Source organism: Furipterus horrens, unplaced genomic scaffold (assembly GCF_987537825.1).
Source record: "Furipterus horrens unplaced genomic scaffold, mFurHor1.1.pri manual_scaffold_3, whole genome shotgun sequence".
NCBI classification, from domain to species: Eukaryota; Metazoa; Chordata; class Mammalia; order Chiroptera; family Furipteridae; genus Furipterus; species Furipterus horrens.
In genome coordinates this window covers 57,132,049-57,158,190 of record NW_028327173.1, presented here as the reverse complement: position 1 = coordinate 57,158,190, position 26,142 = coordinate 57,132,049, and the positions used below count along the sequence as shown (strand labels likewise).

Sequence of the window (26,142 nt, the reverse complement as noted above, 5' to 3'; positions counted from 1 at the left end):
ACAGGTTATGCGGTTTAGGATTTGTCTGAGAAAGGACAGCAAGCTCTTGTCCTTACCTGAAGTGAGATAATTCAGGTAAAACACCTGGCACATAAAAGGCACTATAATTTTAATACTACCTATCTTACAGGGTTGGGTGATTATGAGAACAAGTTTATAAAGCAGCTGGCTTAGATCTTGATGTAGTATGTGAGTTCTTAATTTATTCTAGAATTAGATTTTCTAGTCACCAACATCAGGCATTTCACAAGATAGCATTATTAATACCCTTTCTGGCTTTTTTGGGGGGGGGGGGTTAGTTCTTTGCCTGGATAGAAGTCTGGCTCAATTCCTTGTTATTAACTGAGCTAGCTCTGTGAGACAGAAGCTATTTCAAACCTCAGCTCCCTCATTTTCTGCCTCTGGCATCTATGGTATGTTCTTGGACCTCTCAGCCTCTCTCTTTCATTAACCTTTAAAGACAGTTGTGAGCGTTGACTAGAAAGTGAATAAAGACTCTGCAATACTGAATTGAAAGTTTTTACTGAAAAGTAGCTGTTATTATTAAGCAGAAATATTTTTTGCTTTAACCATTTTTGATAGAATTACTAACAAATGTATATTCCCATATCTGTTTAAACCAAGAAAACTAAATGTTCTTTAAAAAAACAAAAACAAAAAACCTTGTGGTGGTTATTGCAGGTTGGTTTGCTCCGTATTTATTCTAACTCCTTTTTCCTTTGCATTCTTCTACATTAAAGGCCGGAAAACTAAATAGTTCATTTCCCAGTGTCCCTTGAAGGCAGGGGAAAACCTGTGACCCAGTTTCAACTGGTGAGACCTACATGTGATTCAATAAGAGTGGGAGGGGGGTCTATGGAAAAGCTCTTGTTTTCCTAATGAAGTATAATAGATGTGGCGGACCAGCCCTTTGTCCCAACCCCTTTGTCCTATTTAGAATCTGAATTTGAGTAGCAACAGCCATTTTGTTACTATGTGGAAGAACATTAAAAAGTGTGGAAAAGAAAGATAGAAGGTGTATGAGTCCTTGATAACACCACGAATCACTGTACCAACTCAGATCATCCATCTTCACTCATTTCACACAAGTCATTGTGTTTAAGACAAAAACATTCAGCTATTCTGATTGTAGTCAAACATATCTCTAATAGATCTGTCTTTTATTTTTTTAAATTTTATTTCTTTTTTTATCCTCAACTGAGGACATTTTTTTCATTGCTTTTGGAGAAAGAGGAAAGAGGTGGGGAGAGAGACATCGATGTGAGAGAGAAACATCGATCAGTTGCCTCCCGCATGCACCCTGACCAGGGACCGAGCCTGCCATCCAGGGATGCGCCCTAACCAGGAATCGAACCTGCGACCTTTCACTTTACAGGATGATACTTCAACCAATTGAGCCACATGGGCCAAGGCTGTCTTTTATTTTTGATAACTGATTACTGTGTAGTGCTTTAATGGAACTATGTCCCAATATCTACAAGACATGTAGATATGTCTGCCATAAAAATACATGTTCCAAGACATGTCTATAATTTTTTACTTAGTTCCTTAAGTTACTCACTCGATGAGTTATTTTGAAACAACTGTTTATAATAACTGGTGATTCCTCAGTTATCTCTTTGCTTAGATTTCAATGTCACTTTACATTGCTTTGGCTAACCACAGTCCTTAATACATTATTTTTTCTTTTCTATCCCTTTTCCTTTCAGCTCTGCTATGAATGCCATCCAAATGGGAAATCAAAATGGTTAAATTGGAAAAATTTATGTTACATGTCACATGCAGGTGATTTATGAGTGCTATTTTCCTCAGAGCACTTTTTCAGTTTCTCGCATATTTGCAGTCGATTCCAATGGTTGCACAGCCTGCCCCGTGGAGAAGCAAACCTTGTGTCATACAGTCACCATGACAGCGTAGGCCCCTGACAAATCCTTTCTAGATGCTTTTTCCATTCAGGGTTTTACCCATGGCCTCCAGCTTAATATTTCTAGTTATGTCATTCCCTTGCTCAGAGACTCGAAGCCTTTAAAGCTTACGCCTACCCACAGAAGAACCATTCCTCCTTGGCCTAGCACTTCAGCGCCTCCCTCTGTTTCATTCCAGCACACCTGTGTCCCTCCTTTCTCATTCTCACTACTCCGTCATATACCCTGCATGTCTGCTCATAACCCCCTTCTTCCCCATTTCTGGGGTCCAACTCCTACTTGCCTGTCAAGGGCCAATGTTTCCAGTAAAGCCCTTCCTAATCTTCCCAGGAGGAAGTTGCTCCTCTACCTCACTCTTCCTAACTTATTACAGCTCTTTGTGTGGCACTTACTCTGCTGTATTTGAGTTATTTATGCTTCTATCATTGAGTACACACAACTGCCATGAAGTCAGACCTGTCTCCACATCATCTTCATATTCCCTACAGTGCCTGACATGGTCCCTCGTACATGGGAAAGTGTTATTGTCTGGTGTGCAATAGGCCCTTGATAAAATGGAATGGATCACTAGAAAAGGACTGTCATAATGGGGAAGAGGAACTGTGAGACTCAAAGGACTCAAAGGAGAGGGCTTTGCCTATCACAGCACTGCAGTCATGGTTCCACATTAGATTTGCAAGACTGAGCAAGGTGAGGATATGATGGGTAACGTAGCTAAGCAAAAATACAAGGCCCAGTAATTGGCCACTCATGGTCAAGTTTCCTTCTTGTAATAATGTGCTCGGATTAATCAATTTCAGGAGTTATCTTAATTATTTTAGACCTGTAACTGGATAAAATTACTTTTTAAAAACCTCTCAATGTAGTGCACCAGTGGAATTAATTTTCTCATTTATTCTTTCCTGAGAAACAGAAATGAAGAGACTACAGCTGGAGAGAGGTGCTCATCAAACAATAAGTGCCTGGAGAAAGCAGTAATCAGCTTCCTCTTCAAGATCCCAAGTATGTAAGTGTCATGTTTTAATGAAAGGACTATAAAGCAATCACAGGTGTCGCCTCTGGGGTCAGCGTCCTGGGTCTGGGCTGAGGCCCCAAAGCTCTTGTGAGATCATGGGCAAGGTCCTCTTTTGTGTGCTTCAGTTTTCTCATTTACAGATTGCACATGATGATAATACCTGGACATTTGGTGAGGATTAAAGACCCACCACAGAAGCACTTTGAATAGTACCACGCACATACTAACTCATAAATTGTTAGCTATTGTCTTTTAAGATACCATCTATTCCTAGTATTTTCCTGGTTGGCAAGGCAAATCTCTCATAGGTCTGTTCTTTTTCTTCTCTTTTGTCTTTTTCTTCCTTTTTTTTTTGTCATTTAATTTAACTATAGTGCTTTCTCTCTTTAGAGATACTGACCAATTCCAATTAGTTTGGTCTGAAGCATGAAAAAAATTTAGTACAAGAACTTTACCAAAAATATAATTTTCTTACTCATGTCCCCAAAAGTCTCAGTGTTACATATTAAAGTTAACTAGATCTAATTCTGGAAGTGTGAAATATTTGTTGACATCACTGTCAAAATTATTGTTGTGATCATGGAGTGTCTCCTGGAGAAGTGGCCAGCTGAAAATGTGTGTATGTGTATATATTTTCCTCTCAGAAACTGTAGTGTTGAAACAAGAGTTTATTAGGAAGCTGTCAGTATGACATGGCATTCAGCTGCCAACTACCTACTAATGTTTTGCTTCTTTTAAAAAAATCACAAATAAAGAGAAGCTGTTGTGAAAGCCAGTCTCATAGAAATAGTTCAGGCCTTAAATAAAGTACTCTTAGGCTTGTCAAAACAGTTCTTGGAATTTTCCTAATGTGAATCTTCTAAATGTGTTTACTTGAATATTATCTGGTTTTTATCCACATCAGCTAATTCATGGTTATTATGGGAGGACTCTACTTTATACTTAAGATGATTAAAAAGATGTTCATGGGGCTTTTTGGACTCAATTTCATGGATGTGTGTCATAATAAAACCAACAGAAACATATTTTACATCTTTTGGGGGAAGAAATCCCCTTCATTCTTTCAGTTCCTCCTCATTTTCCCGTAAACACTTGTATGAAGCATCACAACGAGAGTAACGCAATGGTGGGAGAGCCCTTATTGTCAGTCCCTGACAATAGGGTGCCATTGAGTCAGCGTCAGTTTCCCACTTGGGAAGGAGACACATTGGCTGAGTCACTTGGTTTGCTCTCTGCCCATGGAGTGTGAACAGAGCTGCCACTGAGAGAGTTTTGGGTGTGGAAAAGTTGTGAGTCAGGGTGCTTGCTTGTCACCGAGACAGAGACAGAATACCAGAATTAGCTATGAATACGGAATCTGCTTATTCTCCCTGTTGCTTTGATGCTGTTTAGGATCCAGTATAATCTGCCCCAGAACCGTGGGTATCTAACTTTGCTCTGTGTGGGTTGCCATTTTGTGAGCAAATGGCTTTATCTCTCAGTGCTTTTTTTTTTCTTTCTCTACAAAAGATCAGGGAACGAAACCGGTATCATAGTATTTTCTTTTTAGAGTCCACAATAATGACAGTTCATGAATGCAATCAGATTTACTTTTCAATTTAGTTCTGGATTTATTTAAACCAGAATTACAAAGATCTGTTAATAGGTAAGTTAAATGAGCACCACTGACTAATCCACAGAGATGTTACCCTCCTATAGAAGCAACAGTACTTTTGCTAGGGCAGTGCTGCCTTGCCAGCTCTGCATGTAGTCGTCGGCAGCCGTCCGTCTCGAGAGACGATGGTGTAGCTTCTTAAGAGTCTATCTGCACCGCCGAGAATGGCTGTGCAGTCCGACTCGGGAGTGACACGGTATCTGTCTCCTCCCGTGTTGAATCGACATCTTGCGATGACGCTGGAGTGTCCTCTCCAGTGAAGCTGAAGCTACAGAGCCTGGGCAGGGTGATATGGAGGGTCTGCTGTTGCCCATGCAGCAGACCCCCCCTCTCTTCGCAGCTGAAGGATCCAAGGGAAAGACGGAGTCAATACAGCTTGGCTTCAGGTGCGCCGCAGGAGTTGCGGGTGTTGACTACAACGTCAAACCGCCTTAGGGACTCCGGCTCCGGATTTTCTGTCGGGGTTTACTCCCTTAGCCTTTCCCCTGAAGAGGTATGCCGCAAGGCAGCGGAGGTTTTTTGGAGTCAGAGTTTTCCTTCTCTGATGTGCCCTGACTGGAAGATCGAACCAGCGACACTTAGCTCGCAGGCCGACGCTCAATCCACTGTGCATGTAGTAGGATTTGGTAAATGCTTGTTGCCCAGACAATGTAATGCCTTATGGGCTGCTCTTATTCATGTCAAAAATGGATATTTTTCATGTTACTTCTGGGCTCTTCGCATTGAGGGTCTATCACTCTCGGGTTTCACGCCAAAAGGTATTACTTAGTATAAAAATTCTTTGAGCAACTGAAAGACAGTTTGGAGGGTCATATGTCCAGGCTCACATATGCACCATCGTCACGCAAGTAACGACCTTCCAGAGTGCATCCATGGCCTTTCCTATTTATTAACCTTTGAAAACTCCTTGAGTAGTCTCTGTCTTAGTTACTAAATCCACCACATAGAAATTAGTAGGGGGTTTTGGTTGCATGACACTGGATGTTTAAACAGGCTGTAAGTAGTGATGGTACTTAGAGGAAATACAGCTTCACTGTTACATAGTACAATGTCATCAACCTGTGAATTACTGCAAAGCAATAACAGAATTTCCCTCCTAGTAATTTGAGGAGAATGGGTTCATTTGGGTAAATTGTTATCCAATGTTTTCATTGCCTTTCTTATGCTGAGGTGAGTTTTCGAATCTGTGGAGATTTTATGCTGTTTAGATTTCTTTTTCAGCACTCTGTGCAGTGATGCTGGTGGAGATGGGGACAATTAACCAATGGCTGTGCACTGGAAGTTTAAGGATAAGTGATCTTTTATTTTAATTGTTAATGTTGATTCCTATAAATCTGAAGTTAATTAACAACTATTCAGTAGTTCCATCTAAAATTAATTTTTACTGGTCTTGTTTATTTTCCCTTTGGCTAAGAGAGTCTGGTGGGATGGGAATTACATAGTCTTGGTGGAAAATTTGAAATACATAACGGAATATTCCCAAATTTGAAGAAAGTGATATGGGGCAAATAAACAAATGTAGTGTAAATGGGTGATCTGAGGCTCAGGGACAATGTCTGGTGCAATCAATAATTGTGTGGTTTTGAGAAGGATGATATCTATGCCAGGGGTTGATGAAGTGTTCCCTAATCCACAGCAAAATGAGAAAAATACGGCAAGTGTCGGGAGTTTTTCTTAAAGCCAAACTTGTTCATTTAGAGACTTTATTCAAAATTATGTCATTCCTAATTTTTTTTGTGTTAAAAATATTCCTTTAAATGATAGCAATAGCATATATTTTTTCCTAATGCCTTCACTTAGTAAAAGAAAAAAGCCAACTTGGAAAATATGAATTAAAACAATAATAAGATACCACTACACACTTATTAGAATGGCCAAAATCCAGAATGCTGACAACACCAAATGCTGCTGAGGATGTGGAGCAACAGTAACTCTTATTCATTATTGATAGGAATTCAAAATGGTACAGCCATTTTGGAAGTCAGTTTGGTGGTTTCTTACAAAACTAAACACACATTTATCATACCATCCAGCAAGCATGCTCCTTGCTCTTTATCCAAATGAAGTAAAAACTTATGTCCACACAAAAACTTGCACATGGATATTGACAGTAGCTTTATTCATAATTGCCAAAACTTGGAAGCAACTGAGATATTCTTCAGTAGGTGAATGAATAACTTGTAGTACATCCAGACAATAGAGTATTATTCACCACTAAAAAATGAGCTATCAAGCAATGAAATGACATGGAGGAAACTTAGGTGTATATTACTAAGTGAAAGACACCAACATGAAAAGACAGCATATTGTAAGAGTCCAACTTTATGATATTCTGACAAAGGCAAAACTATGGTGATAGTGAAAAGATCTGTTGTTGCCAGGTGCAAGGATTGGAGTTTGGGGGGAGATCAGGAGGTAGGAATAGGTGGAGCACAGAGGGTTTTTAGGGCAGTGAAAATACTCTATGATATTATAATGATGGACACACGTTACTATAGAGTCCTCCAAACCCCTAGAAAATACAACACGACCAGTGAACCTGAACCCTAAGATAAACTATGGATTTTGGATAATTATAATGTTGATGTAGGTTCATCAATTGTAAAAAATGCACCACTCTGGTGAAGGATGTTTTTATTGGGGGAGGCTACGCAAATGTGGGGGTGGGAAGTACCTGGTAATCTCTATACCTTCCTCTCAATTTTGCTGTGAACCGAAAACTGTTCTAAAAAACTAAAGTCTTTAAGAAAAGAAAGCTGACTGCATCTTATCCTCATTAAAAAATTTTTTTCCTGCTTTATTAAGCATTAGGGAATCATTGGTCTATGTGGCCTTGCTATAGGCCAAGATGGTTCATACTTAGTTCCTCGGCCACTTTCCCAGGAAAATTGATGTTGGTGAACAGATAATTCTAATTTTAACATTTTTCAGCCTATGCCTTTCCTGGCTGAAGAGATCCAGTCAGTTAGTCTAGGTAGGCCTCTTCATACATCCTATGATTACAGCTTACTTCTTATTTCAAGGTATGCTTTTTTTTTTTGTAAAAAGTCCAGAAGAAAAAATGACCATTTGCTTTCTTCACAGCTGAAAGTTAAATGTGGACCTTCACTGATTATCACCCATGTTAAGTGGTATTTGTCCAATGCACACAACTGTGTAACCATTTCCCTGGCAAGATGCATGTTTTCCCAACTGAATAGAACACCCAATGACACAGTGCATTTTGAAAAGTGGTAACATAAACATTACATCTTATCCTATTATTTTTCAGGTGTTAAAAAAGCATATTCTTAAAAAATAAAATAAAACCACAGATATTTTTTAAAAAGTTCATCAAACTTAAAAAGACTTGCCCTGGCTTAACTATTCTCTTTCTTAAAAAAAGAGGTTCCAACTTAGTGAAGACAATTAAAACGAAGACAAAGTATTTTTACAGCTTCAAAAGTAATGATAAAAATTGTCATTAAAATACATATTATTGAAGCTTTGAAAACTTCACGAATGGGAGTTATTGTTCAAGAGTTACACACTTTCATCAAGTCCAGGTGCTCCAAAATGTCGTAAGACACAGCTTATTCAGTAAGACTAAATAAGCAGCTTTTCTGGTCCCAGTCATAATCAAACTTTGAAGAAAAACTTCTAACAAATTTTGAGAACTCACGGCATCCTGCTTAATTAGAAGCATAATGCTGTAAGAAACATGATGCATAATTGCACCCAACCTTATAGTAATTAAAAAAAACAATGTATAAGTTTGTCTGAAAAGAATCTATGAAGCCCCTAATATACTAACTTATAATTTACTACATTTAATTCAAACCTGCACAGATGGCTGTGTAGGGAAAAGTATAATAAAAGAGTGAAAATAAAGAGATGCACATAATGGGAACCATGTCAATAAGACATAGTATTCAGCTAGCTATTTTGATTAGGTTTTCTTTTAAGTTATACTAGGTTTGTCCTTTAGTCAAATCTTCCAGCAGATACAGTAAGCGATGAAGTAAAAAAGAAAAAAGAACGGGTTGACATCTGTTAAATTCAACCACATTATTCAGACAGCCATTATATAGTTTGATTACATGGATGACACAGAAGTTAAAGTACACACTGACACAATGCTATAACTGATTGACAGACACATTTTAAAGAAAAAATGAATTTGGCATAAAGTCTTTTTTTAAAAAAATCCCTACCCAAGGATATGCTTATTGATTTAGAGAGAAGGGAAGGGAGGGAGAGAGAAGGGGGAGAGAAACATCTATATGAGAGAGAAACATCCATTGATGGCCTTTTGTACACGCCCTCACTGAAGATCAAATGTGCAACCCAGGCATATGCCCTTACCAGGAATCAAACCCTCAACCTTTCAGTCTACGGAACTACACTCCAACCAAAAGAGTCGCACTGGCCAGGGCTGGCATGAAGTTTTTAAAACCTAAATTCTTCATTTTGGATTCCTTCAATAACCTACTGAAGAAAAGGTAACACCGTACCCTCAAAGAGCACAGAATTGTTAATGGTAAGTATGGGTTCCAAATGATAAGCATTAAAGTGGGGAGAAAGAGAAAGGAAGAAATTTAAAAAATTATAAAATAGTAACTGTCATTTAAATAGCCCTCACAATGTTCCAGGTACTCTTCTAAGTATTTGATATCCATTTACTCGTCACAAGTTACATTGAGGTAAGACTGATGATTATATTCATTTTACAGGTCAGCCATCTGAGCCACAGAAAAGATAAGCAACCTGTAGGAGGTCACAGGGGTGACAGGTGGTGCAGCTGGACTCTGAAGCAGGCAATGTGGCTGCATGGTGCATTTTAAACAGGGCATCTGCATTGCCATGCTCCGCTGTATCACACACATTCTCTCATTTCACCCGTACATTACACGGCGGTAACATCGTCTGCAATTTAGGGATGAAGACCAAGTCCTAGAACATCATGAATTTATTCAATGGCAGTGGAGCTAAAGTTCTAAGGGAGAGATTTCAGACTCCAAAGCCCTAGACAAGTAGAGCAGCAAGATAAAGTTTCTCAACTGGATTGGAGAGGGATATGCTCTCTGTGGTTCTTAAGATTCTGGAATCAAGATAAATACTTAAGCTTACCTGCAGGCAGGGAGGTCATCTGTTCTATTCATTACGGGGAATTTCAATCCCTAACACGGAGCATGACATGTGAGGGCACTGTCCATTCCTTTGCAACAGCCATCACATTTAATGACTCATTGTTTAATATCATGTTCCCTGTAGACTGTAAGCTCTGTCCATTTAGTGTGAGCATGCTATGTACCAGACAGGTACTGTTTTATGTGCTTGGAATAGGCCAGTGAATGAAACAAAGATTCCTACCTTTTGTTTACTTAATTTTGCAAACCTAGTACCTAGCAGAATGTCTCAATAAATATTTAATGAATGAATAAATGAATAAGTGAGGAGGAGCAGGGGGAAGCAAAAAACAAAACAAAACAAAACAAAAAACCAACAACAAAAAACTACAGATAAAAGAAAATATCTATATTTGACCTATTTATTAAAATCTTAATATATTTGTGATTAATAAAGATAATCATTTTTATTATTTAGCTCATATTTAAAAGTAGAAATGCTACCAAACATATTTAATTCTAAAAGTGAATTATGATCCAGGTTCTGAAGGAGGACATGAGGCTCAGGAGGCAGCTCTTGCTCTTGTCAGACTAAATTTCAAATTATATTTTCCAGAGCTTAGCCTGTGTTTGTACTACCCACTTTTCAAAAGGTGACTTTCCAAGGCAAGAATTCTCCCAGTAAACAGAAGCATTTGTCTTAAAGCTCATTTAGTGTTAGCAATGAGGTTGCAGGCTGGCATCCACATTGTTATTGACTCCCTCAATTAGAGGCAATGGCATTTCACCTTCATGCAAAATATTAGTAAATTAACAATCCCCACTCTGCATTCATTGGGGAAATCTGCTCTGCTTGTGATGATGAACACGACAACAGGGAGTATATCAGAGATGCTCCAGTAATACCTTTAAACCTTGCAAACATCAATTAAAACTCTGGCTCTCCATCCTGCCTTTGAGATTTGGTGTGTGGGGTCAATTTCTTTTTTTCATGCAGAAGTCAGTGTTGGTAATTTGCAAGAGAAATAAGCAGTAACCATAGCAAAAAATAGCTACAGAAACATCCACCCTGATTTTTTGAAATCTTTCCTATTATTCAGTGTCTCTTTTAGACCACAAAATAAATTCTGGCATTATGAATTATTTTCAGATCAGATTTATAATTCTCTGACATGACAACTCTGACCTAGGGAGCAAATCCTAATAAATATTTCTTTATAGTGCTAAAAAAGACTGCTAAGAGATTATTGTTCAAATGTCATGACTTTCAGATTTAAAACACTTGAGTCTAATGAAGATATTTTTAACCCAGTAATTGTTAGGTCATAGGAGCTCTGTGGATGGGCTTCAGTAGATTTATCTAAAATTTGTGAAAAACATTTTACATGTATTTTATTGGGATGGGCATGGTCACTTTAATTAGATTCTCTATGGCAGCTGTAACACCATTAGACAAGGAAGGACCCAAGGGCTGAGGGGAAGGTTCTGCTGAGGTCTGCCACCATCCAGCTGCCGTGGAGTTACCCCAATTTTAGTGTCTTCTTCAGATGACCTATAATCATGTTGTCTCCTCTGTGTTTTAATATTTGAATTCATGATGTTATAGGTATAATAAATTTAGCTGAATCTTCACCTTTAACATTCTGTATTATAGTAATTATATTCAATGATTCAGCCTCATCCTTCATTGACACTTTGAGTATCATCAGTCTTAAAAAAACTAAACATTTATGAAAATATTAATATTTGCATTGTATCAATGGAGTGGAAAGATAAAAACTTTTTGTTTTGAGATAGTATCACTTCTACACAGACAAATCGAACCCTTAGAAAACATTTTTTATATCATCAGAATCTTGTTTCTTTATATGGCACATTATGATAAAGCCTAACTTACAATTTAAGTCTAATATAATGTTATGTTACTATGTATTTTTAAATCTATCAATTTTATTAGGTTCTAAAGACAGAAGAGTTGAGAGGCTGGGTGAGTATTGCTTAAAATAATTCAAATAATTATTTCAAAATCCTTTTTTATTTGGGGGCTATGGAATTCTAGCTAAGGTTAAGAGTTATCTTTTTTTTTTTTTTTTGGTAAAATCAGTTAAACTAACATGAAAGTATTTTTAACATTATGGCTTAATAAAGGCAAATAGGGTCAAAATCACCAACTTTTTTCATTGAATCTGAACCCAAGAAAAGCCACTTTTTTAATGTAAAGATTTCTAAACCACAAGGGCTAGAGAAATCTAAAAGATCATTCTTGTAATAGGCATATAAACGTATAGCTAACTTACTGACATGATGAGCCCCTTTTCCTGGAAGTATTTAACCAACGGAGCAGCATTCTGCTTGAAGTTCATCAGTCTCCTTTGGGTAGCTTTCAGATTGTCATCAGGCCGCCCCTGTTGCTCTGCACGCTTCAGTAATCTTTCTTTGAGCCTCTGATTGGCACAAGCCAGGAATACCACCAAGTCGGGAGTACAGATCTGTGGAGAGCATTAAACAAGTAGACAGGCATTCAACATACCAACCAATGCGAAGTGCAGACAATGGCATTCATCTCTTTGGTTCTGTTGTGGCTGCCATATTTTTGGCCCTCTATGTGTTTTGCCAACACATTTCCAGGGCAATCACTCTACACGAGGTCAGGAGCCATTGCTGTTGGAATCCATGTAAATGGCACACCCACGTAGCCGTATGCAGTGACGCTGCTTATTTCAGGAACATACTTTTTGTTATGCTCAAATATGTGTCCTGGTTGAATTAAGAATAAGATAGGCCAAACTTTTCCAAAAGTATATGTGACCTGATTTTAGAGGGGCAATGACTATTGGGGCCACAGATGTCTATAATTAACAAGTACTTCTGCTATTATTAGTATTTGCTGTCCTTTTAACAGTATCTACTGTATGCCAGGCCTGATGTTGTTATTTTCTATGTTATCACTAAACTTTACAACAATCTTCAAGGTGAATATTACCTCCATTTTACAGATGAGTAAACTGAGGGTCTGAGAAATTAAGCACTTGTCTGAAGTAACATGGTCAGTAATGTCAAAGTTGATAATTGAACTTAAATCTCTCTGGCATAAGGCCTGTGTTCTTTCCATTATTACAAAGCACCAAATGGCTTAACTTCACTAAACCTCTGTGTCATCATCTGTCAATAGAGATACACAAATCTACCTTCCTAAGGACTAAATAAGATATTGTATGTAAAATAAAGAGCACAAACTTGATTCAGGTGCCCTTACCAGTTTTCATGATTCTAGGCTGTCCTAATTCTCCTCTAACTTAAAAAAAAAATTTGTTTTGTTTTTTTCTTCACTTACATTTTTTTTTTTCTTAATCCACAAGTGAGGTGTTACCCTAGGCTTAGATGATTTTTTTCCAGCCTCTTCAGATTCTAATTTTCTTCTTATTCTCTCAGTGCTCTTCCACTCTTCTGGCTTCAATCACTACCCTTTGTTAATGGATTTTAAATCTACATTTCAGCACTGATCTTCAACAGTACTTAAGTCCTGTACTGTGAAATAGGCCATATGACAGCTCTACCTGTAGGTCTTTTTTTTCTTTTTTCTTTTCTTTTTTTAAACTTTATTTTTTGATTTTTCAATTACAGTTGCCCCATTTTCCTCCCATTACTCCCCCCCACCCAGCCCACCCCTTCTCCCACACTCATATCCCTCCCCGTTGTCCATGTCCATGAGTCATTCATACATGTTTCCTGACTAAATTCTTCCCTTACTTATCCCCCTTCTCTCCCTCCCCCTCCCCCCTATTGACTGTTATTCTGCTCCTTGTCCTATTTAGTTCATTTGTTTATGTTGTTCTTTAGTTTCCTGTATTAGGTGATATCATGTGGTATTTTTCTTTCTTTGTCTGGCTTATTTCACTAAGCATAATTATCTCTAGTTCCATCCATGTTGTCGCAAATGGCAGGAGTTCCTTCTTTCTCTCTGCTTCACAGTATTCCATTTTGTAGATGTACCACAGTTTTTTGATCCACTCGTCTACAGATGGTCACTTAGGCTGTTTCCAGCACTTAGCTATTGTAAACAGTGCTGCTATGAACATAGGGGTGCATAAGTTCTTTTGAATTAGGGTTTTAGGATTTTTGGGGTATAATCCTAGCAGTGGAATCGCTGGTTTAAAAGGCAGTTCCATTTTTAGTTTTTTGAGGTAATTCCATACTGTTTTCCATAGTGGCTGCACCAGTCTGCATTCCCACCAACAGTGCAGTAGGGTTCCCGTTTCTCCACATCCTCGCCAGCACTTGTTGCTTGTTGATTTGTTGATGATGGCCATTCTGACTGGTGTGAGGTGTTATCTCATTGTGGTTTTTATTTGCATCTCTCTGATGGCTAGTGATGTTGAGCATTTTTTCATATGTCTACAGACCTTCCGTATGTCCTCTTCAGAGAAGTGTTTGTTCGGTTTCTTTGCCCATTTTCTAATTGGATTGTCTGCTTTCTTGATGTTGAGTCGTATATCTACCTGTAAGTCTTAATGTTACTTGTGACTCAGCAAGGCCAATATCAATCTCAGCACATTTTTACCTAAATGAAATTCCCATCTTGTTTGTTTGTATATTTATTTATTTTTATGGTAGCAACACTACTTTCCTAAATCTCTCAGCTAGAAGCGATAGTATCACTTTTAACCCTTACTTATGACAATTTCAATCTCTCTGAGCTATCACCATTGCCTATGGATTCTGCCTTTGAAACACCATGCAGACTCCTCTTCGCCCAATTCCCACTTGCACTGTGTAAGCACAGGCACATGCTAGTATAAATGATTAAGAGCATGAATTTGAATCAAACATCTGCCATCTATTGTTGCTTGTCCTTGGGCAAGTGATTCAATTTCTCTGAACCTCTGTTTTCTAACTGTAAAACAATGGGAAGCCCCTACCCCACCTCAGTAGCTTAGTATTTCCCAGTTTTTAAAAAAACTTCTAAATAGCTTTTGAGAAATCTTAACAATTTAGAAAATCATTTTGTAATTTTTGTGTGATATATGACATAGTGATATAGATGTTATAAGAAGTTAAAACTTACCAAATTTGATATTATAAAATTAATATTTAATACAATCTTAAAATGACATTCTCTTAAATTTTCTTTAAATATACAAATAAGACATTTAAAAAAACCCTCCTCCAAGGACATTTTTTCATTGCTTTTTTTTTTTTTTTTAGAGAGAGAGAGAGAGGGAGGAAAAGAGAGAGAGAGAGAGAAACATTGATTTGAGAGAGAAACATAACACTGATTAGCTGCCTTCTGTACGTGAATTGACCAGGGATTGAACCTGCAAACTGGGTATGTGCCCTGATGGGGGATTGAACCCACAACCTTTCAGTGTACAGGACAATGCTCCAACCAATCAACTAAACCACATTGGCCAGGGAAAGGAAGATAATTTTTGACAAATAAATTAAAATGACATTATATTGTGTTTGGTTTGGTCATAAATGTATATTGAAATATGGAAAAAACCTGAACTTCTCACTTGGTATTGAATGCAGATAAAAATGTCTTGCATTTTGAAATTCTTGCAGTTTGCATTTAAACAGATTTCAATGTAAGTGCTTCTGTCTACATAATACAGTGAGGTCATAGATAGACATACATATGTAATCCTCACTGTATTTTGCCTTTTGCTATTGACTTTTGAAATGTTAGAAGCAGCTTGAAATTTAAGATTTTGTACACTTTGAATAAAATTTCATTTTGTTCATTTATTTTTTAAATTAATAGACCTTTTGAGAAAGTAGTTTTAGGTTTATAGAACACTTGGGTGGAATATCTAAAACTTTCGATCAATAAATGCAACGTTGGGTCTGATAAGGATGACTTTGAAGTGAATCTGCAAAGTTATTTTATTTTATAATTGTGATTAACATGCTATCTCTCCTTAGCATAAATGAAATAATATATATCTAGGAATAAAAAAAAATTAAAATGCAGTACAGACTGGACCACCCTGACAGCTAGGGATAACCAGCTGATTGCTCCACAGAGTAAGTATAGCCACTAGCAGGCTCATCTGAGGTCATGAAAAGCTCCCATGAGGAACTGACGACTGAGTTGCAGCCTGAAGATGAGGAAGGAGTAACCAGAGAAAGAAGGCAAGGGAAGAGTGATCTTTCCAAGGGAAGAGTGGTCTTTCCAAGAGAACAGAAATTCTTAGAGAAGAGCCTGCACATGGCCTAAGAATGCAACGCCAAGATTATGCATGAAGTATGCAGCTCACAAAATGAATATCTTTTAGGTATCGTCCTCTTAGAGAGGGGATGACCTAAATAGGTAGGCAATAATTTTTTTGCCAGGAGAAGGGAGGCAATTAATATCTTGATAGAAGATTTCTCTAAATTAAGTTTTAAGTTTACAAGTGGAAGATTCTAGGCACAAGAACACATGAACTAAGGCCATGGGAAGTATGAAGTTCTGCCATCTGTTTTCTTTGTCTCCTCTCTTTTCCCAATTAACAAACATGACTCTGCAAACACACAGCTTGGTTATAAACTCCACGACCTGAACTATTAAGACCCCTGGGTTTATAAAAGAGGACATCAAGTAGGAGAATGTTAATCTTTAAGGAAAGAAGTCTCACGACTTCTCTTTCCTTGTTCCCCGTTCACCTCTCCCCACTTCTTGGGGAGAAAAGCGTAGTACAAAGTTGGCCAGAGCAAGATTTTTCACGAACTACAGTTCTAGGTAAGGTTGTGATTTCTCTCACTTAGGATCTTCTCTTTTATTTCCAAGTGGCTAGAGATGTAATATTCACCTCTATTTCACTCTGATGCTCATCTTTCTTTTTGAACTTGATTCTTTCTCTGAAGCTAGTAAGATTTGCTGACCTTAATTGTCAGAATGTCTGCATTGAGCATCTTTAAGAACCAATTTATGGCTCTGGCTACTGTGGCTCAGTGGATTGAGCGTCGGCCTGCGAGCCAAGTGTCACTGGTTCATTTCCCAGTCAGGACACATGACTAGGTTGCACATCAGGTTCCCAGTTGGGGGTGCGAGTGAGAGGCAACCACACAGTGATGTTTCTCTCCCTCTCTTTCTCCTTTCCCCTCTCTCTAAAAATAAAATAAACAAACAAATAAATAAATTATTTTAAAAAAAGAACCAATTTATGATTTTCTGGTTCTACTTCCTGTCATCTTCTCTACTTATTATCTGGATCGATGTTTCTGGGACAATCTGAGACTTGGGGGAGAGAGCAGGGTTGGAGGAGGTCTCCTAGGATCTAGGCTGCTGGTAGTCTGGCTAGAAGGAATTCTCCATGCAGTTTAGAGAGTAATCTTGAGCTCCAGTGGGTATAAACTTTTAAAAATCCTCACCTGAGTATATGGTTACTGATTTGAGAGAGAGAGAGAGAGAGAGAGAGAGAGAGAGAGAGAGAGAGAGAGAGAGAGAGAGAGAGACATCAACCAGGCATCAAACATGCAACGTAGGTATGTGCCATGACTGGGAATCAAACCCAAAACCTTTTGGTGTATGGGGCGATCTCCAACAAATTGAGACATCCAGCCAGGGCTGGCTCCAGTGGATTAGAGACAAAGTTTCACAATAAAATAATTTTTTTCCCTGTCATTTGCTGATGGTAAGATTTATTATATCTCAAATATTTTAACATCTCATGATTCCATTGATCAGTACTGGGTATTAGGTCCTGATTATAAAGTGGGATAAGGTATTTCCCCAGACCTTAAGGAGCTCATAGTCTGAGACTTGAGTGAAAAGATAATTATAATACAATATGATTAGCACAATGTTTAAATTTTATTTTAAATGGGAAAAAAGAGGAAAGCCACTCTCATATGGCAATTTTTATACTATCTGGTGTCTGTGAACATATTTTCCCAAAGAGTTCTTTTCTCCAAGACAAATACTATTCCCTCTTCCCATTATTGTTACAATTACATGAAATACGCGAGTTAAATAAAAGCTGTTCTGCTGTGGCAAACTTTGATAACAGTGTGAATGAGACTGGACTGTAATGTCACTGAAGAGCGCCCCTTGCACTGGTTGCTCTTGTGTGAGCATTCCCTGGAAGCTTGTTAGAAATGTAAAGTCATGAGCTCCACTCTGTTCTACTAGATCTAAATCTCTGGAGACGAGACTCAGGAAGCTGTGTTTTAACCTCTGCTTTATATAATTAGAAACCTATATATAGAAAACAAGTGCTGAAAGCAGTAGCTTATTGAAGTTGCAGGGTCTTTAAAAGTTAAATAATAACAACAGCAACAACAAACCCTGAAGTGAATCAATATAAATCAGTACAAAAATGAAAGAAACAAAAAGATAGCCAATATGTGAAGTCTTATTTTTTATAGTCTGGGCATTTCTTGTTCAAAAGCTGTATATTCTATTCATTTCCAAAACCCTGTGGTAATCCCTTACAGCCCACTGTTTCTATTACTTTATTTAGTTTACTATCTCGATTATTCTGTTCTTTCATAATTTGTCACAAGTCAAATTAATCATATCTACTGAACAGAGTGTATTATTAATGGTTTCAAAAAGATATCATTAGATTATGAAAAGTACACTTGCGTGGTTTGATTTTTATGGTGCAAATCATAATTTCAATAAAAGCAGTTGGAGTACATTAAGCTGTCAAGACATAGAAATTTAATAAAAAGGACAAGGCTAAGGTTTTATTTAATATATACCAGGTCTACAATATGAAAGTGAATGTAAACTTCCAGCTCTGTTTTTTCCCAGACATCTTTCCTCACCACTAATTTGATTATGCAAGCAATTACTTCGTTCATTTATTTATTCTTCCATTTAATATTTACTAAGACCCTATTATGAGCCAGAAGTTGAAATTCTGAAAAGGCAGACTGAGACTACATGGGCTGGCATTGCCTTGCATGCTAAGCAGTTGGGGTTTTACCTTATAAACACAGGAGTATATTTCGTTTTGTGCCTTAAAGTGAATGCCAGTGGTAGTGCAGAGGGCAGACTGAATGGGGAGAGACTGGAGGCCAGAGGATCATCTGGAACAGTTAATGAGCCTGAACTCTCTACAGTGATGTGCCCCTTTATGAACAGAGGTCAAATGAAATATAATGTGAAACATCATCATTATTCTTAATATTGTCTTTGGAGATGAGCTTGATTTTAATGATCATTTAGGAAATTGGGGAAACCAATAGTGCCAGCATTAGGCAAACAGCCCTGAAATAAAACAAAAGGACTTTGAGATTGGAGGGGAGAGAGAGGAATGAAGGCAAATGGGCAGAATTCCAAAATACATCAGTTGTTTCTATACCTGTGAAACGAGCCGGGCCTGCCTGATTCACAGTGGTCAGTATATGAATTCTTCATTACTAGTGCATGCGATGAATGACTGATGAGATCACAGAAAACAGTATCTGTTAAGAAGCAGTTGAACAATTGAGTGATAATGTTGGGAATGTTTTCAGATCCAGCCAAGAAAATCACCATTGAGACAGACCTTGAAGAAATGTAAGATCTCAGCATGTTGTTAATGCTCACCATTTAGCCAGCTTCTGAATCAGTCCCCCTCTATACCTTGCCTCTTTACAAGCACTTAACTTTAAATACATAATATTGACAATTAGAATAATTACCCATGAGATCCCATTGTTATATTGTCTACCATGTTCTAAATTCATGGAAGCAAAGAAGATAGGATTTTTAAAGATAGTGTGGTACAAATTCCTATTTGATTTGCACAGCAATCAGTTTTTAAAAAAATTATTGAAGCTAAATATCTGATATATTTTTAGTTGTAGTAAATAAGATAAAATATATTTATTAAAAAAGCAAGAACAGTGCAGTTTCTCTCTGACCTATTTTTTTCTTTTACTTTTAAAAAATTTTATTTAATTTATTGGGGTAGCATTAGTTAATAAAATCATATAGGTTTCAGGTGCACAGTTCTATAATACATCATCTGTATATTGTATTGTGTGTTCACCACTTCAAGTCAAGTCTCCTTCCATCACCATTTATCCTCCTTTCACCTTCTTCTATCTCCCCCACCCCTCTTACCCTCTGGTAATCACAATATTGTTGTCTGTGTCTATGAGGGTTTTTTCCTTTGCTTAATCCCTTCACCTTCTTCACCCAGCCCCACAACTCCCTTGCCTCTTACAGTTGTCAGCCTGTTCTCTGTATCTGTGAGTCCAACCTGCCTATTTTAGACAAATGGAATATATGCCTTGAGACATACTACATCAATTCACAGGGAAGTATTAGAAAAGTGGTTTAGAAATTCTTAAAGCAAAAAGCTCATTTTCAAATCTGTTAAAAGCATTTCTCAGAGAAAAATAAATAGGAATATAAAATAGATAAGAAGCTATGTAATAGTTCCATTAATAGTCCATGCATAGACATATTGAATGGAAAATAGGTTGAATGTTCACCACAAGTGTCCTTAATGAAGATTTTCATTTGAAGTTTAGATGGAAATGCTTTCTTAAAAAAAAAAAAAAGTTGATGTCATCCAAAGAAAAACTGTCATATATTTATTAGGTATAAGTTATCTTTATTTGTATGGCAGAAGGAAGCTAACACCTCAAAAGAGGATGCATACCTAATACAGCTCTATTTCTCCCTTATCTAGGTTGATGGCTTAGCATTCACTCAAATACAAATTTCCAGGGAAATTCAGAGAATTCTATTAAGTTATTAATGGCTGAAGTACAAGTAATAGTATTCCACTCTATTCCTTAGATATTACTATATTTCTTTGCTTATATCATCTTAGAGTAACTATTCTCACTTATATTAATAATGAAGAAACATACTTTAAACTCATATCCTCAGACACTCGAGGCATTAAGACACAAATTCTAGCCAGAACTTAAAAACATATTTTTGGAACATCTTGTTCTCAAGATTTTTTTTGAACATCCTAAGTATGAGAACCACTAAGGAAAATTCCTTCATTCTTTCAGTTATTCAATCTACAAGCATGTATTAACTATTTTAATACATGCTTACAAATAGTTAAATGAGGTCTTTTATTCGCTTCTTTTTTAAAATGTCTGATTATCAAGGTGATCACTTTGTAAGTTATATAATGTCTAAGTACTATGCTGTATACCGGAAACGAATACAATCTTGCATGTCAACTGCAATTGAAAAATTAAGAAAAAAAAAACAAAAACTTCCGATAAGTACAATTTTAGTACTACTTGGAAATGCATTTATAGGTGTCCTCTTCAGTCCAACATTTATTGAGCACCTACTATAAACTAACTACTGTGCTAGACAAAAAGATATGGACAATGGTTAAGACATGGTACCTACCCAGAAGAATCTCCAAATCCAGCCTTGGGCAAGTTTATTGAGTCATCCTGTACACCAGGTTGTGGGTTCAATACCTGGTCAGGGCACATGTGAGAGGAAACTGATGGATGTTTCTCTCTCTCTCTCGTCTCTGTCTCCCTCTCCCTCCCTCCTTCCTCTCTCTCAAATTAATAAGCATGTTAGTATTTAAAAAAATGTCCCAGTGCAATGTGGAAGCAAACACATAAAATGTTATTTCAATATAGTGAAATTGTATGGAAATTCCACTCTATTGGAATATGGTTCCAAAACAGAAGCCAGGGGCAGGGTATAGTAGAGATATAGAAAAGGGTCTGGGGTTCTGGAGTCTCTGGTCCGTGTGAATACCACATGACTACATGGAATGGCTTCTTTCCCCAGAAAATAGTCAGGGCTCTGCTTTTCCTGGGGAAAATGTGTAGGAAGAGGAAGAGATGAAGAAGTTATAACCAAGTCTATGTTTGGTAGGCAAAAATGGGTCTATGAGAAACCCTGCTGATATAATCAAACTCTTCAATCACTCATTCATTCACTTATTTGCGTAGTGAGATTTTTTTGAGTACTACCAATCACCAGAAGTGATAGTTGCATTTAGTATTAAAACAGTAGCTCATAATCTGACCTCCAGCTCTAAATTGCTTTGGTGTAATGTGATGCACTCAAGGTTAATTTTAGAAGTTAATGGTCTGGTAGTCATCACATCCAGAGTAGCACACTAAGCTGAAAGAACTACTCAATGAAGTGACCAGCTGAATATGTGAGATCAGAACTCTTTCTGACAATCAGAAATAGTCTCTGTGGGTACCCCCATCCCACCCCATGCTCCTTCAAATACAACCCCATTTCTAGGAGGAGGATAAATGTTCTATTTATTTTTTCTATAAAATAGCTTGGTAGATTCCGGTTTCTAGGACATTTGAGATGGGAATTCAAAGTGCTATGATCTCCAGTCTGTACACCACAGATATGGCCCATCCCAAAAGCCTTGTCTCTGGGATGGCCAAAGAATCGTCGTTGCTAATGATCATTAGCACTCTGGATTCAGCTTCAAAATCCTCAACATAACAGAACAGGGAACCGTTACCATTTGAACGTGAAACCCAAGAGAAAATCTTTTTGCCACTTCTGGTTTATGCACACTAGTGAGGTGGCTCCGTAAGCTGTGCATGAAAATTAGTTTTAGTCTGATTCTATAGCCACAGTAAATTTCAATCTCTCTCTCTTCCTCCCTCCCTCTCCCTGTCCCTCCCTTCCTCTCCCTCTCTCTTAATAAACTAGATTTTAATGCTAAGTAGTGGTGGACAGAAGAGGTATTATTTTTTAAAACGAATGAAGTTATTTCCCAAAATTTTTGATGTCCACTTCTAATGTTCTACTCAGCATTTTCAATGGGCAAATCTTAAGTTTCCTTTCCCATTAGTAAATGGGCAATTTTCCAAGGCTGTAGAAGGCAACTGCTATTGTAAGAATGAGTCTTTTCAAATTCTGCTGGTGCCACGGATTTGAAACCAGTCTTTCAAGTGTCTTTTGGCCAGGGCAGCAGCAGCCTTCATCTTGGCCTTCCTGCTCTAATGGGGAGTGAGAGTATTGAAGTATAATCACTGTAATAAAATATTTTTAGATTATTAATTTAATGCTTTGAAATGTATGAGTGATTTGGGCAGAAGCAAATCTGAGCTGGAAACTCTTTCCAAATATTTCTCTCTCATGTATATTTCTATCTATCTATCTATCTATCTATCTATCTATCTATCTATCTATCTATCTATATGTATGCACATACATACACATACATACATACACACTGCCTAAAGAATAATATTTATTAGAATATCTGGCAGTCAAATAAAACATATTTAAATGAGTTTTTAAAAGGCTCATTATTAAATTTTAATAGAAAGCAAAGAATCATAGATATGGAAATGCCCATCAGAGAGTTTAAGCCATTTACCGTTTTATTATTCACTCATTCATTCAGTAAACATTGAGTGTTTAATGTGCGCAAAAATAATATTAAAGAATTCTTTAATGTTTCTAGACAAGAAAAATCAATGATTGACTAATAATTTGCTCTAATGCTTAACAATAGGTACTTTTAAGGAGATTTTTCAAAACTGTTTTCTTATACACAAACACATTTACTCAGCAAGGAAGAACCAAATAATATGCTATTTATAAAACTCAGACATGCCTGGAACACAGCTATGAGGAGATGACTCTGAAGACAAACAGTGATTTCTATCAGAACATAACAGAACTTGTAAAACTGAATGTGCTTTTTCCTTCAAATAGACCCTTTGGAAATTAAAAAATCATTTAAATATGTTGTCCACTGTTCAACAATTTTTGGGACTGCCTTTTGGATCCAACTCCACAGAGGTTCTTTGGAATGGTAAATCCTAGTCCTTTGAGACTAGGCTCTACCCTTTTTATTCTCAGAGAGACAATATAGTTGGGTGGAAAAAGCCCAGGACATAGGAGTGTGGGTTGTTTCTTTTGGCTTAGGAGTTTGGGTTGCTTACTCTAGCTCTGCATTAGATTTGTGAAATCTAGCCAGTCACTTAAACTCTTTGGGCCTCAATTTTCTCATTTACAAAATAAGACTGGTAGCTAACAAGTTTTTTTAATTAAAAAAATCTTTTTAAAGGTTTTATTTAATTCTAAGAATTTTCATGTATTAAAAAGCTATACTTTTGCTGCCAGTTGATTGAGAAAAATGCTTATTTTGCCTAGTTTTGTTTGTTTCTGCAATGACTCAGCAGCCCTCAGATGCAGGGACCACTAGTTACAAGATGCAGGATAAAGAGCCTTTAAAATTTGTGCTTCAGTGAATCTATGTGCTCATGAAGGGCATTATATAAAACATGAATGGGAAGATATTTTTTGGCCATGACTCATGGGAAAATAAGGAACTGAGGACTATAACAGATTAAATGCAATAATCAAGGACTACTCACCACATTAGAAAATTAGTCACTACCACTTTTCTGATGCAAACATAAGTATATCACCCCGTAACCCCATCCATCTATATAAACAGGTACCAATAACTATGTATTCAAATAATTCTATTAATAAGGAATTATCATGGGAAGTCAAACAATAAGCGAGAGGTGGCTCACCATGTGATTTTAGAACACATGGAAACTTGCTGTCAATATGTAGAACTATATTGATTTGTACATTAACCTTGTACTCTGTGACTTTGCTAAAATTATTAGTTTGGGTAGTCATTTTGTAGATTCCCTAGAATTTTCATTTTAAACCATCATTTCATCTACAAGTATAGACAGTTTTACTTCTTCCTTTCTTATATTAATGCCTTTTTATTTTTCTTGTCTTAATATATTATTTAGAACCTCTGGTACAATGTCCAATAGAAGTGGCGAGAGTGGACATCTCTGCAGTTCTCAAGATTAGTGAGAAATCACTCAATATTTCACCATTAAGTATGATATTAGCTGTAGGTTTTTTCATAGATGTCTCTTATCTGATTAAGAGAATTCCCTTCTATTCCCAATTTGCTGACTTCTTTTCATGAACTAATGTTGAATTTTTTTTTTTTTTTGCTTTGCCATTGTGGTCAAAGAACATATTATATTCTACAAGATCTCAAGCTTTTAAAACTTATTATTACTTGTCTTATGGCCTATTGTACAGTTCATCTTGATGAAGATCCCATGTGTACTTAAAAACAATGTGTTCTGTGCAGTGGCTGGATATTGTGTTTCATATATGTTTATTGTTCCTCAGATCTTCTAGGTCTTTACTGATATTTTATCTGCTTTTTATATCAAATACTGAAAAAAGGATTGCTAAAATTTATAGCTATGAGTGTGGGTTTTTCTACTTGTGGATTTCTATCCCTTTATATCAATTGTTTGACTCATGTATTTTGAAAATTTTTATTAGGTATATACACACTTATTATTTTTATGTCTTCTGATAAATTGATCCCTTTACCACTATGACATGTTCCCCTCTAACTCTGGTGATACTCTTTGTCTTAAAGTTTACTTTATCTAATATTACTGAAGTCACTTCTGTTTTTTTTAGGGTTAGTATTTGGGTGATAAATATGTTTATGTCCTTGATTATCAACCTATCTGTGTCTTTATTTTTAAAAAGCATCTTTATAAAAATAAAGTATGTCCACTTCTATTCAGATAATGAAAATTCCAGTTGACTCTTTCTATAAAGGTAAGAGACCTGTAGTATAAAAAATTACCCTGTTTATTCATTTTACAAATTCATCATCTCTGCCATTTTTTCTTAACATGGAACCAGCTGTGCATTAACTCTTCACAGAACATAATGTGTTTATAGTCAGTAAGGCTAAATTGGTAGGATCTGAAAATAGGTCCTTGGCTTCCAAAATATATGACAGTTTAATTTGAATTTATATATTTGGTAATGACTTAGGAGATTCAAATTATAGCTGTATCTTCATTTTCTCAAGGAACTGCCTTCTTCTAATAAAGACATTAAGGGAAGTAGGCCCAGAAATTAAGGAAATACAGTGGTTTATGTTTGAGTGAATTACTGCACAAAAAAATACAAAATGTTAACACTGGGAAAGCCTTTGGCACTCATCCTTATCAAACATTCTGGGGAAATAAAACTAACATGCACTGGCATAAAAGAATAAAGACATAGTTACTTAACTACTGTGAAAAAGACAAAAAGTAGATGCAAGACTCTGCTTTAATAAATTTATAACTGTGCTGCATATTTTCCTGTTGCCTCTCTAGCCTCATTCTTCACCTTTCTCTGCCCAACTCTGTGCCCTGGGTGATCTACTCTTTTGGAATGAATCAATGGGGTCTCTTGCCCTCTGGCTTCCAGGTATTTTTGGCCTTGGTAAACATCAGCCAGAAGATCAGAGAGAGGGAGGTGAGGAACATTTCATCCTGTAGGGCTCTCATCCTGTAGGGTCATCCTAGGCTGGCTACCTCTCTCTAGTGAAAGTCAAGGCTCCTGTAAGGAAGCCTTCTTTCTATATCTGCCTTTTTTCTAGTTTCAAGTAACTGCTCCCCCATCTTGAATTTGTAGGCCTAAGGATGGTAGCAGTTCCCATTTTTACCAGCCTCATGATACTGAGCTATCCTTTGTAGTGT

The 26,142-nt window shown here is 36.9% G+C and overlaps 1 protein-coding gene across 1 annotated transcript in view; it reads right to left on the bottom strand.

Annotated features, from left to right (window-relative positions):
• Positions 1-26,142, bottom strand: part of AK5 (adenylate kinase 5) — a 197,097-nt gene that overhangs the window by 140,004 nt on the left and 30,951 nt on the right. Inside the window, exon 6 of the mRNA XM_090269636.1 lies at positions 12,000-12,191. Coding sequence (XP_090125762.1) covers positions 12,000-12,191 — 192 coding nt within the window. The remainder of the gene's footprint in view (positions 1-11,999; positions 12,192-26,142) is intronic.